Below are 12,309 nucleotides of genomic sequence, written 5' to 3' on the forward strand. Positions count from 1 at the left end.
CCCAGGGGTCCTGCAGCCCGGGAGCTGGGGTAATCTCCCGCAGCTTCAGCTTTTCCTAGTCAGTCGGGGCTGGTCTGGTCTCGGGACTCCTGGGTTCTCTCCCTGGTTCTTAGGGGTAGGAGGGGGGGTCTAGTGGGTTAAGCAGGGGGCTGGGCTGGGCTGGCGTCAGGACTCCCGCTGTTACTGCTCTGGTGGTGACTGGGCAGCATTGCGGGGATGGGGATGCCTGTGACTGTCCTGTGCCAATAATTCTCTCCTCTCAGGATCTGCACACAGGTGTGAGGCTCCTGCAGCAGCCAGGCTTTGTAGGCCTTGCAGCATGTGTGAACATTAATATGGGGGTCGGGGGGGGGGGGGTCAGTTAATACCCAAGTGCATTGTGGGAGGGCAGGGCAAACCAGGTGCGTTGTGGGGGAGTGTGTGGGGCATATACCAATAACCAGGTGCATTGTGGGGCAGGCGATGTGCCGTTAGCCGGATGCATGGGGGGGCAGGCGGCTTGGTGTGTGCCAACTGCCGGGTGCATTGTGGAGAGGGGGACAGGGGGCTTGGTGTGTGCGACTAGCCCGGTGCATTATGGGGTGAGGCATGTGTCCACAGCCAGGTGCATTGTGCGGCAGGGGGCTTGGTGTGTGCCAACAGCCCGGTGGGGTGGGGGTGGGGCATGTGCCAACAGCCAGATGTGTTGAGGGGGATGGGCATGCGGGGCCCAGGTGCATTGGAGGGGTAGGGCAGGGGGTGAGGCATGTGCCAACAGCTGGGTGCCTTGTTGGAATGGGCGTGTAGGGGCCCAGGTGCATTGTGGGCCCAGGCGGGGTGTGAGTTTTGGGGGCACTGGGCAGAGCGGGGAAGGGAGGGGAGACCCCGTCTCGGCCCCAGGAGGACCCGGCTCTGCATGGAAGCGCGCGTCACATGTCCAAGGGGTCGCCACGACCCCGTCCCTCCCCCCACGGCTCCATCCCCCGAAGCTCGGAGAGTGACCCCCTGCCCCGTCTTTTCTCTACTCCAGAGCACCCCACGAGGCTGCAGAGCAGCGCCGGAGCCGTGGCTGGGGGCCTCGTCGGGGGCATCCTGGCCCTCGCCCTGCTGGGGGCTCTGGTATTCTTCCTGCTCCGCCGGCGCCGTGCCCGCCCCCCTGTCAAGGGTGCCTATGACCCCACCACCCGCGTCTACGGCAATGGGGCACCCCACAACTTCACCTACCGCCCCGACTCGGAGCTGGACCGGCCCCTCAAGGCCGCACCAGGCGAGGGGGCCCCCGGGGAGCGGCCCGGCCCCTATGGCTACCCCGGCCAGCGGCACGAGGAGGAAGAGGAGGAGGAGGAGGAGCGGCTTGACGAGGTGGGGCCCATGTTGCGGCTCAGCGCCCACCCCGGGCACAGCGCTCCGAGCGGCTACGAGGACGACGACATGGAGTCGCAGCACGACGGGTCCATCATCTCCAAGACGGCTGTCTACGTGTGACTGCTCTGCCCTGCCCTGCCCTGCCCTGCGGGGAAGCCGAGACAATGGGGGGTGAAGCCCTCGCGGGAGAGGACGAGAGACTCTGGGGAGCAGAGACGGATTAACTCAGGGGGCTGCGGAAACTCCTGGGGGCCAAGGATGCTGGACTCCTCACTCGTGATCCCGCCAGCCCCAGGCAGGAGGCAGGTCTCGGCTGCCTGGCCAGGTGGGGGAGAGGCACCCTTGTGTTGGGGGAAAGGCTCCATTGACACCCATGTGGTGGGATGGGGATGCTCTGCTCTGGGCGAACACATGGGGCTGGGGACCTGCAAGTGCTGGGAAGGGGGGCAGGATGGGGAGATGAGCCCCCCCTCCCAACAGGAAGGTTCGTGCTGATGCCTCTTTTTTTTGTACACTAGAGTAGTTCCCGAGCCAGGCGTCAGCGTCGGAGGTCGGGGGGGGGGGGGGGGACGATGGAGGACGGGACTGGGGCTGTGCTGGGGTGCCCCAGCCTGGCTGAAAATGCGGGAACACAGATCCCCTTTAAAGATGGCCCACGCAGCTCCCTCGATTCAAGATGTGATTTGCCTGATTCTGCCCCACCTGGAATGAGAGCGGGAGAGTCTGTGTGACCCCCATCTCACTTTGGGGGGCTTCCCCGAGGTGCACCCTATGTCTGTGACCTGCCCAGCTTTGGGGGTGGATGGCCCCGGGGCGCCCAGTATACTTCTGCCCTAGGGAGCAGTGTTTCTCCCTTGTCTCCTAGCGTTTGTGTGTGACACTCTGTTTACGCCCCCCGGCCCACGCACTGTTCTCACCCCCGCCCCCCCATGCTGTGTCTTACGGTGCCAGCTCCTCCGCCCCCTCAGTGTAAATATCCTGGGGCCCCCGAGCTCCCTCAGTGTAAATATCCTGGGGCCCCCGAGCTCCCTAGAGAGGTTATTTTCATAGTGTGTTGGTTGCTATGGCACCGTAACAGTCTGTCTCCATTTTATGTGTAATAAAGTCTCCTTGGACCCCAGGCCCAGCCCTGTCTCTTCTCATTGCTGGGGGGAAGGAGGGGCTGAAAAGAGTATTGCTGGGGGGGTCAGGGCACAGCATGAAGGGCTGCGCGGGTGGCGGGAGGAAGAGTCTGCATTATTGGGAGGGCAGGGGCATGTGCATGAAGGCAGGTGTGTTTGGGAGGGCAGCTGTGTACGGGGTCAAGGAGGGCATGCTGGGGGGGGCCATAGCGCCAAGGAGGGCGTGCTGGTGGGATGGGGGGGTTCTGTGCCAAGGCGGGTCATGTGGCGCCAAGGTGGGTGTGCTCGGGGGGGCGTGTGGTGTCAAGGTGGGTGTCCTGGGGGGGTAGGGCACATGATGCCGAGGTGGGTGTGCTGGGGGGGGGGTGCACGGCGCTAAGGAGGACGTGCTGGAGAAGGTGCATGGTGCCTGGGGGGGGCATGCTGCACCAAGGCGGGCATGCTGGGGGGGGGCGCGGAGCACCAAGGATTGCATGCTGGGGGGATGCACAGCGCTAAGGAGGGTGTGCTGGGGGCACATACGCCCTCCCCCCACTCACCTCCTGTATTACTGCAGGGTGTGCGTGGGAGGGAGCCGGCCGGGGGCACACTGGAAGTGCATTGTTAGCAGGGTGAGGGGTGTCTATGGGGCATTGCGCTGGAGGGGTATAGAAGGGGGTGTGTGCGGGGACAGTGAATCGCCAACTATCTAGAGATGGGCAGAAACGACTTCTGTGGGCAGGAAAAAACCCAAACTTTCCAACCGAAACGGCTGGTGCTTTTCGTTGTGTGGTCACAGAAATTTCCATTTTAATCAACAGAAAACTAAAAATCCCCCGGGGGGGGTGCGTGGGAACATCAGACCCGCCGGCTCACATGCAGTGTCTGGGGTGACAGAAAGCATCAGTTGGACCTGCTCCCCAAACCCAGCCTGCTCTGGGGTGGGTCCAGGTTTGAGTTGGAAAACGTCCATTTTATTGGTAGCTGCCCAGGTTGGTGGCAGGCTCGGGGGGTCGCCCGGCTCTGTCGGCGCCGCAGGTTCTGCCGTTTGTCTCGCGCCCCGTTGCGCCTTCCTAGATTCCAGGCTGGGCGGGAGCCCATCTGACGGGGGAAGGGTCAGCCTGGAGGGCTGGGGGCCCATTGCCCCGGGCTGGGGACTGGGGAGGCCTGTGAGTGTCGCTGCAGGTGTCTGCGGTTTCGGGCCCGTGTCACCACAAGCAGCATCTGCTCAGGTGTGAAATGTGGTGTATGGTTCGTGCACAGGCCACGTTGAGAGGAGCTGGGGCCAGATGTCAGGGGTGGGGGAGCTGGGAAACCAGTAAGGGGGCCCCAGACTGACTTGCTCTCCTGGGTTCTGTATTGGGGCTCCTCCCCCCACTCCTCCCTGCGAGGGTCCCTCCCTGATTCTCTGCTGCTCCTCTCCCCAGAATTCCCCCCCTTTCCCCTGTGCCACCCACCTCCCCCACTGCTGGGATCCCCCTAATTCTCTGCCAGTGCCGCCTGCCCAGGTTGGAGGCGCTGGGGAGACCCGGGCTCTGTGATCTGTTGTGGGACTTGTCTCCCCTATGCTGCTCTGGCATGGCTTTGCAGGCCTGGGGCAGCCCCCCTCCAGCCCCCATGCCCCTTGGGAGCTTGTGGTGTCAGTTCAGCAGTCCTGCGGTTGGTTTTTGGCCGACCTGGCCCTGACCCGGCAGCTCCCAGCTTTGAAGTGCTCGCAGCTGTTCCACGCTTGCTGGGACTGGGCAGTAGCTCTGGGAAGGCCTGGGAGCCACCCCCCAGCCCGGCTGCCATCTCCCCAGCCCAGGGTCGGATCCACTGCCTTTTAGCTGAGGCTTGGCATCTAGCAGTTGCCAGGTGAGGGCCCATCTAGCCCAGCATCCTGTCTCCCATCTGGTGCTGTGTGTCAGAGGGGAGGTGAGAGCGCCCTGCAAGGTGATGATTGGCCACTCCCCCCACCCCTCAGGCAGGTCTCATCCTGACCCTCTTAGAGATCGGTGTCATACCCGCCCTGGGGTGCACGACTTGCCAGCAGTTGCTGGTGTTCTTTCCCTGGGTGACTCCCCATGTCCGGTAGCACTGGGTTCCTCACTTGCCTTGGGGGGGAGTCGCTTCCTCTCATCCGTTGGGAACCTGCTGCCTGATGATCTTGCTGAGCATCCCCTTGGCTAAGCGAGGGGTTGGGGGGTGCCCAGACAGGGACCCCATCCCCAGCAGGAGCCTCAGTCTTGCTGAATCACGGCAGGGGGTTGGGGCACCCGTTTCTTGCCCTGCTGCAGCCCCAAGTACAGCATGGGGTGGGGGTCTGAGGGCAGCTTTTGTAGGCTGCTAAAGACCAATTAACTGAATCCCTCCCAACTGCACAGCACGGGGGTGGGGGGCCTGCTCTGGCCAAGGACACCTGGGTGAGCCCCCCCACATATGCATGTGCCCTCCCCTGGGCTGTTTAGGGACCACTGCGGAGCAGCCAGAGCTCTCCACAGCTGGAGCCAGGGCTGGCGCAGGGCAGGCAGCAGGGATGTTGGTGCTGGGGGAGATGATGCCATTGCCCCCCCGGGCACCCCAGACACTGCAGGATCTGCCTCATGGGAGACCCCTGTGCTGGGGGGCTGGATACACGGTGACCCCTCGCGTGTTGTCGTCCGCCCCCCGGAGCCTGTTCCACATGGGTTTTGACGTTGCCAAGGGCTGGGAGCTGAAGCAGCAGTACTGGGGCTATTCCCCTTTTACACAGGCGCAGCTCCCCCATGCCCCCCCATCCTCCCCGCAGGGGACTGGCCCTGGCTTCCTTTGCAGCCGCTGAGCTGAGGATGAAGCTGCCTGAGTTAAAAATAGCATCTGCCTCTCTCCCAGCCCTGGGCTGGGCTCTAGGTTTGGGGGGATGGGCTGGTCACACCCTGGGGGGTGGGTGCAGGCTGGGTGAGGGCATGCCAGGCAGGGTGCAGGGATGGGGTGTATGCCAGGTAGGGGACTTATGTGAGGGATGAGGTCATGCCAACAGGAGGGATGCTTGCTAGGCAGAGGGTCTCTCTGGGGTTGGTGAGGTGCATGCTAGGCAGGGGGTCTCTGTGGGGCTGGTGGGGTGCATGTTAGGCAGGGAGTCTTGGGTTAGTGGGGTGCATGCTAGGCAGAGGGTCTCTGTGGGGTTGGTGGGGTGCGTGGTAGGCAGGGAGTCTCTGTGGGGTTGGTGGGGTGCGTGGTAGGCAGGGAGTCTCTGTGGGGTTGGTGGGGTGCGTGGTAGGCAGGGGGTCTCTGTGGGGTTGGTGGGGTGCGTGGTAGGCAGGGGGTCTCTGTGGGGTTGGTGGGGTGCGTGGTAGGCAGGGGGTCTCTGTGGGGTTGGTGGGGTGCGTGGTAGGCAGAGGGTCTCTGTGGGGTTGGGGGTGCATGGGAGGCAGGGGGTCTCTGGAGTTGGGGGTTCATGGTAGGCAGCGGTTGCTGTACGGCGGAGGGGATGCCAGTCGGATGCCGGGACTGTGCTCAGCTCCATTCCTGCGGCTCTCTGCAGCGCAAGGGGAATCCCTTGGGGTGAAGGCAGAAGTGAAAGGGCAAGTCCTCAAGCACCGGTGCGTGACGCCATCCCCCAAACTCTCCCACCCCCGTCTCTGCCCGTTCCTGGAAGTCCTGTGACTTCCTCTCTGCAGCTCGCCTGAGCTGCGGGCATAGTTCTAAGTGGCTGTGTGGTGTATAAATAGCCCGTGTTTATTCCTGGCAGGGAAGTGGGGCTGCAGGGAGAAGCAGGGATTTTCCCAGGGCTCGATGGCAAGGGGTTGCTGGGAGGATGCCTGGAGGTTAGAGACACGTGTAGCCCGTCTGTGTTTGTGCAGCGCCTGGCGCGGGGGGCTCCTGCTCTGTGACCTCTCTCTAGCGTCTGTCTGAGCCTGTAGGGGTCACACTCCATGTCGTGTAACTTTTCTCCCAAAAAGCCGCAGGCTAGAACTTCCCTTTTGTAAAATGCACAAGCCGAGCCCCTCCCATCCCATCAGCCTGTGACTCCGGGAGCTGGGGGGTTATGGGACTTCCCCCCGCTTCGGCCCATCTCTCCGAGGGGCTGTGGAGTTAGCAGGGAGCTGTTGGATTCTGCAGCCGCCTGTAGCAATTGCTGAAGGATCAGCAGATGGTTCAATAATGTGTGGACCCTTTGGGATCCACCTCTAGCAAACCGCGGGGGGGCTGACCAGGAGCGAGTTCCTGTCGCGCTTTGAGGCTCTTCCCCAGTGTCTGTGAATGCTGAGTCACACGGAACAGGGTTGTTTTTCTGTTTATGCAAAGGGAGAAACACCAAGCCAAAGCCCTGCATCCTATTTCAGTTTCATCCAAACATTTCTAGGGGAAACACCATTTCCCCCCCTCGCACCCGGGCTGTTTCCTGCCAAGAGAGGGGACGGTGGGAGGGTTTTTCACCTGTGGTGTCAGCCGGGGATCTCAATGCACTTTGCTATACTGCGCCCCCCTGCAGGGGCTGTCACCATACAGAGCGCAAGCCTCCAGCTCGGAGACTCGCCACTGCAGGGGCTTTGCCCCATGGGCCCACCCTATGGGACATGCCCTCCTAGGCACATGAAAGCTGGGGAGAGCAGGGGATGGAACTCAGGGCTCCTGAGTCCTAGGCAAGGGCCTAACCATTGGACCATCCTGCCTTCCCTTTGGGAGGGGGTCACTAGCCTGGCATCCTATCACCCTCCCAGCCCAGCGCCTGTGGCCTCTGGTAATGTGCCCCTCAGGGAAGTGTCACCTGAGCCCCCAGTCTCAGGGCCTGCGAACTGTGGGACTCAGGTTCTCAAAGTTGGGGGTCTCAGTTGGGGGAGTCTTAGGGCCCCACAGCCCAGGAGGGGGCTGGGGGTTCACAGCTGGGGGGTCGCAGCTGGGAGGTGTCTCTGGGCCCCCGAGCCTGGGAGATAGGAAGGGGGGTTCACAGCTGGGGGGTCTTGGGGCCCCAGAGCCCAGGGGGGAGCTGGGGGACCAGGGGTTCACAGTTGGGGGGTGTCTGCTGGAGTTCACAGCTGGGTGTCTCAGGGCCCCAGAACCTGGGGGGAGCTGGGGAGCTGGAGGACTAGGGGTTCACAGCTGGGGGAGTCTCAGAGGCACAGAGCCAAGGAGGGAGATGGGGAGTGGAAGGATGGGGGGGGGGGTTCACAGCTGGGGAGTCTCAGGGCCCCACAGCCTGGGAAGGAGCTGGGGAGGCCAAGGGTCTGGGCTGTGGGGTCCCAGGCCCATGGCACCTGGGGGGGCAGGAGGTGAGAGCGGATGAGAGCTGGGCACACCCCAAGGCTGAAGGTGAAACTGGAGCCCATGGGGGGGACACACACTGATGCTTGGGGGGAAGAGCCAGTGCTTGTCTGCAGGCAGGACGGGGGTGGTGCGAGAAGGGGGGCCGTGGGGGGATGGGAGCTATGCGGGGACTGCAGGCTCGGGGGCTGGCTGCATGCGCAGTGGAGGAGTCGGACTTTGTTCCCACGGGCCAGGCAGCCTGATAAGATAAGGGGACTGCTGCATTCCCAGCCCTGGAGATGGGAGGAGGTGATGGGGGGGGGCCTGTGTGAGTGTTTCATTGCTTTGGTATTTCATCTCCTGCACACAGTGAAACTTGGCTCTGATTTCCCCCCGCACCAGTGGCGGGGGAGGGGGAACCCTGAGACAGCCCCTCCCCCTGCGAGAGCCGATGGGTTTCGGATCCCATGAGTCACCTGCTGCCATCCCAGCACAGGCCCCAAAGGCTGCACTGCTGCCTTCCCCCCAGTGTCTCAGCGGAGACCTGGCTGTACCCTCAGCAGTGGGGGCTGGTGGTTAGAGCCGAGGAGGGGGCTGCGAGCCAGGACCCCCTGGGTTCTGTCCTGGCTCTGGGAGGGAGAGGTGCTCCGTGCTGAGCATCTGCCCTGTGACAAACAAGGCTCCTGTTTCAGGAGTGTTGAGGTGGGTGCCCAAAATTACAAGGCACTTTTGGAAATCTCGGCCACTATCTGTAACATGAAAAGGAGGACTTGTGGCACCTTAGAGACTAACAAATTTATTTGAGCATAAGCTTTGCGTGCATCCGATGAAGTGAGCTGTAGCTCACAAAAGCTTATGCTCAAATAAATTTTAGTCTCTAAGGTGCCACAAGTCCTCCTTTTCTTTTTGCGGATACAGACTAACGCAGCTGCTACTCTGAAACCTGTCTGTAACATGTGGAGAGTGTTGTTCTTACTGACGTGTGTTGCGGGAGGCTCGAGAGGCTCAAGTGTGGGGGCCTCACGTGGTGCCAGGCACTGCACAGACCCCAGCTGAGACGGGGGCTCCGTCAGGCTGGGGACTGAATTGCTCCCGGTCTAAGTAGGGAAGACAGCCAGAGCTCGAGCTCTTATCCCCGTTTCCCAGCTGAGAACTGGCTCCAGAGAGAGGCGGGGACTGGCCCAAGGTTAGCCGGGGAGCGACAGCTGGGAACAGCACCCAGGAGCCCTGAGACCCAGCCCTATTGCTTACGCTCTACCTCCCCTCCCCGGCATAGGAGGAGACTCCACTGACGCAAACCGGCAGAGTTACAGTTACAAGTGCATGTTAAACCCTCTGCTTTGGGCCATGGGCCAGCTCTCACCTGATGAGAATTAGGAGGGGCTTTCCCCATGGCCAGGGACCCCCCATAACTGCAGGGTTTCCGGGGCAGCCAGGGATATGTCTCGCTAAGGGAGCCTGACGCCAGGTTGCTGGATGGGGAGAGGCCAGGCCCAGACCAGCCTGTCCCTGCTGGTGCTGAGATCTCTGGCTCCATGGCGGTTTCTGCAACACGGCAACTTGAAAGCCCCCAGCCCCCACCCCCAAGCTAAAATAAAATGGTCTGGCAGTATTCCCAGTTGCTTGTGCATAATGCATGGGGCTGTGTGTAATTCTGGGTTCTCCCCGGAGAGCAGGGAGAAGGGGGAGTTTGCAGGCTGGATGCACTGGCTGGCAGAGAAGGGAGAGCGAGCTCCTCACACACCTGCAAGTACAGTGTGGCTTTCTGGGAAGGTGGGAGGTGACGCTCACATCTATAGGGCAGGACCAATGCTCCATCTCGAGAACCGGGAGGTGGGAGCTTTTCTGCACCCCCTCAAGCCTTGTGCTCAGGAACAGAACCCAGGAGTCGTGGCTCCCAGCCAATGTTCCCTCTAATTTTTGACAGGCAGTGAGGGCAAAAAATGTCTTCTGTGCAAATTTTTGTGTGTGCAGTGTTTCGCCATGTGCATGGGGTTCAGGATCTGTGGGCGCGCGCACATGCACAGAGCTTAGAGGGAACAGTGCTCCCAGCCCCCCTCCCCCTGCTCTAACCCACTAGACCCCACTCCCTTCTCAGAGCTGGTAATGGGACCCAGGAGTTCTGCACCCCCCCACGCCCCGCTCCCCAGAGCCATGGGTAGAACCCTGTTTCCCAGCCTGCTCACTCTCATGCAATGAACCCTCCCCCTCCCCCCGCAGCCACACTCAGTGTAGCGTGGGGGTGGAGGGAGGGTGGGGAGCAGAGCCCGGCTGGCTGGGGTCAGCTCCTTTGGTGGGGTCCCAGCTGGTCCAGGACCTGGTGCTGAGCTCACAAACTTGCTGCCCCCTGGATAGCTCAGCCTGGCAGCGCCACCTGGTGGGCTCCTGAGGGCTGGGCCAGAGTGAGCAGCTGGGACCCCAAGGGGTCTGGGGGGTGCCTGGCCCAATCCCAATAGGGCAAAAGGGGAATGGGTCAGGGGTTAGGGCTGGGGGAGGGACAGGGGCTGGCCTGAGGGATGGATTAGAGTGAGGGGTAAAGGTTAGATTTCAGTGGAGGGATAGGGGGACTGGAGGGTGGGTGAGGTTGGGGCGGGGGCAGGTCTGTGATGCTGGAGCTATGGAGGGGATGCAAGATCCTGAGAAAGGTTCCTCTGTGCCCACGGGACGTCCTGGGGGGCCACACAGAGGCCAGGGGAGTGACAGCCCTTCCCCTGTGGCACTGCCCCTCATCCATTCACGCCCCCTCTTCCTCTCTTTCCTAGCCCAGCCCAACATGGATGGCGCGGGCAGCACAGGGGGCATCATCGGTGGCATCATTGCTGCCATCGTGGCCGTGGCCGTGGTGGCCACTGGGGTCCTGATTTTCCGCCAGCAGCAGAAGAATCGCACAGAGCAGGACAACGACGAGTGAGCGACTCAGAGAATAGCGTGGTGCCCAGGGGCGCAGGGATCGGGGAACAGTGCGGTGCCTGGGGGTGCAGGGGTCGGGGTTTGGAGAAAAGTGCGGTGCCCAGGGGCGCAGGGATCGGGGAACAGTGTGGTGCCTGGGGGTGCAGGGGTCGGGGTTTGGAGAAAAGCGCGGTGCCCAGGGGCGCAGGGATCGGGGAACAGTGCGGTGCCTGGGGGTGCAGGGGTCGGGGTTTGGAGAAAAGCGCGGTGCCCAGGGGCGCAGAGATTGGGGAACAGGGCGGTGCCTGGGGGTGCAGGGGTCGGGGTTTGGAGAAAAGCGCGGTGCCCAGGGGCGCAGGGATCGGGGAACAGGGCGGTGCCTGGGGGTGCAGGGGTTGGCCTTTGGAGAAAAGCGTGGTGCCCAGGGGCGCAGAGATCGGGGAACAGTCCGGTGCCTGGGGGTGCAGGGGTCGGGGTTTGGAGAAAAGCGCGGTGCCCAAGGGCGCAGGGATCGGGGAACAGTGCGGTGCCTGGGGGTGCAGGGGTCGGGGTTTGGAGAAAAGCGCGGTGCCCAGGGGCGCAGAGATCGGGGAACAGTGCGGTGCCTGGGGGCGCACGGGTCAGGGTTCAAGGAACAGGGCAGTGTCTGGGGGCACAAGGGTTGGGAAACAGGGCGGTGTCTGGGGGTGCAGGGGTCGGGGTTCGTGGAACAGGGCAGTGTCTGGGAGTTCAGGGGTTGGGATTCGGGGAACAGGGTGGAGCCTGGGGGTGGAGGGGTCATGGTTTGGGGAACAGGGCAGTGTCTGCGGGCACAGGGTTCAGGAAACAGGGCAGTGTCTGGGGGCGCAGGGATCGGGGTTCGTGGAACAGGGCAGTGTCTGGGAGTTCAGGGGTTGGGGTTCGGGGAACAGGGTGGAGCCTGGGGGTGCAGGGGTCGGGGTTCGTGGAACAGGGTGGAGCCTGGGGGTGGAGGGGTCATGGTTTGGGGAACAGGGCAGTGTCTGGGGGCGGAGGGGTCAGGGTTCGTGGAACAGGGCAGTGCCTGGGGGCGCAGAGGTCGGGAAAAATGGTGGTTTCTGTGGGCACAGGGGTTGAGGTTCGGGGAACAGGGCGGTGTCTGGGGGCACAGGGGTCGGGGTTTGGGAAAAAGGGTGGAGCTGGGGGCGCAGAGATCGGGGTTTGGGGAACAGGGCCGTGCCTAGGGGCTCAGGGTTTGGGGAACAGGGAAACAGGGCGGTGCATGGGGGTGCAGGATTTGGGGAAGACGGTGGTGTCTGGGGCGCAGGGGTCAAGGTTCAGGGAACAGGGCAGTACCAGGGGGCACAGGGGTTGGGGTTTGTGGAACAGGGCACTGTATGGGTCGTAGGCGTCGGGATGTGGGGGTTCGGGGAACAGAGTAGTGTCTGGGGGCACAGGGTTTGGGGAATAGGGCAGTGTCTGGGGTTGCAGGGTTTGGGGAACAGGGCAATGTGGGGACCCATGGGTCAGTGTTCGGGGAACAGGGCAGGGTCTGGGGTGCAGGGGTTGGGGTTCAGGGAACAGGGCGGTGTCTGGATGCGCAAGGGTCAGCATTCGGGGAACACGGCAGTGTCTGGGGGGGAACAGGGCAGAGTCTGGGAGTTCAGGGGTCAGGTTTGGAGAACAGGGCGGTGTCCGGGCGTACAGGGGTCAGGTTTTCGGAAACGGTGGTTCCTGGGGGTCCAGGGGTAGGGGTTTGGGGAACAGGGCAGTGTCTGGGGGTAGAGGGGCTGGCATTCATGGAATAGGACAG

The 12,309-nt window shown here is 62.8% G+C and overlaps 1 protein-coding gene across 5 annotated transcripts in view; it reads left to right on the top strand.

Moving 5' to 3' along the window:
- The window catches only part of NECTIN2 (nectin cell adhesion molecule 2), a 39,942-nt gene that overhangs the window by 21,075 nt on the left and 6,558 nt on the right, over positions 1-12,309 (top strand). For 4 of the 5 annotated variants that reach the window (XM_037882734.2, XM_037882736.2, XM_037882737.2 and 1 more), the window contains exon 6: positions 10,412-10,556. In XM_037882734.2, coding sequence (XP_037738662.1) covers positions 10,412-10,556 — 145 coding nt within the window. Of the gene's footprint in view, positions 1-1,009; positions 2,465-10,411; positions 10,557-12,309 lie in introns of those variants that run through there. The other variant, XM_037882735.2, reaches the window with a different exon arrangement.

This window comes from Chelonia mydas, chromosome 24, assembly GCF_015237465.2.
Source record: "Chelonia mydas isolate rCheMyd1 chromosome 24, rCheMyd1.pri.v2, whole genome shotgun sequence".
Classification (NCBI taxonomy): domain Eukaryota; kingdom Metazoa; phylum Chordata; order Testudines; family Cheloniidae; genus Chelonia; species Chelonia mydas.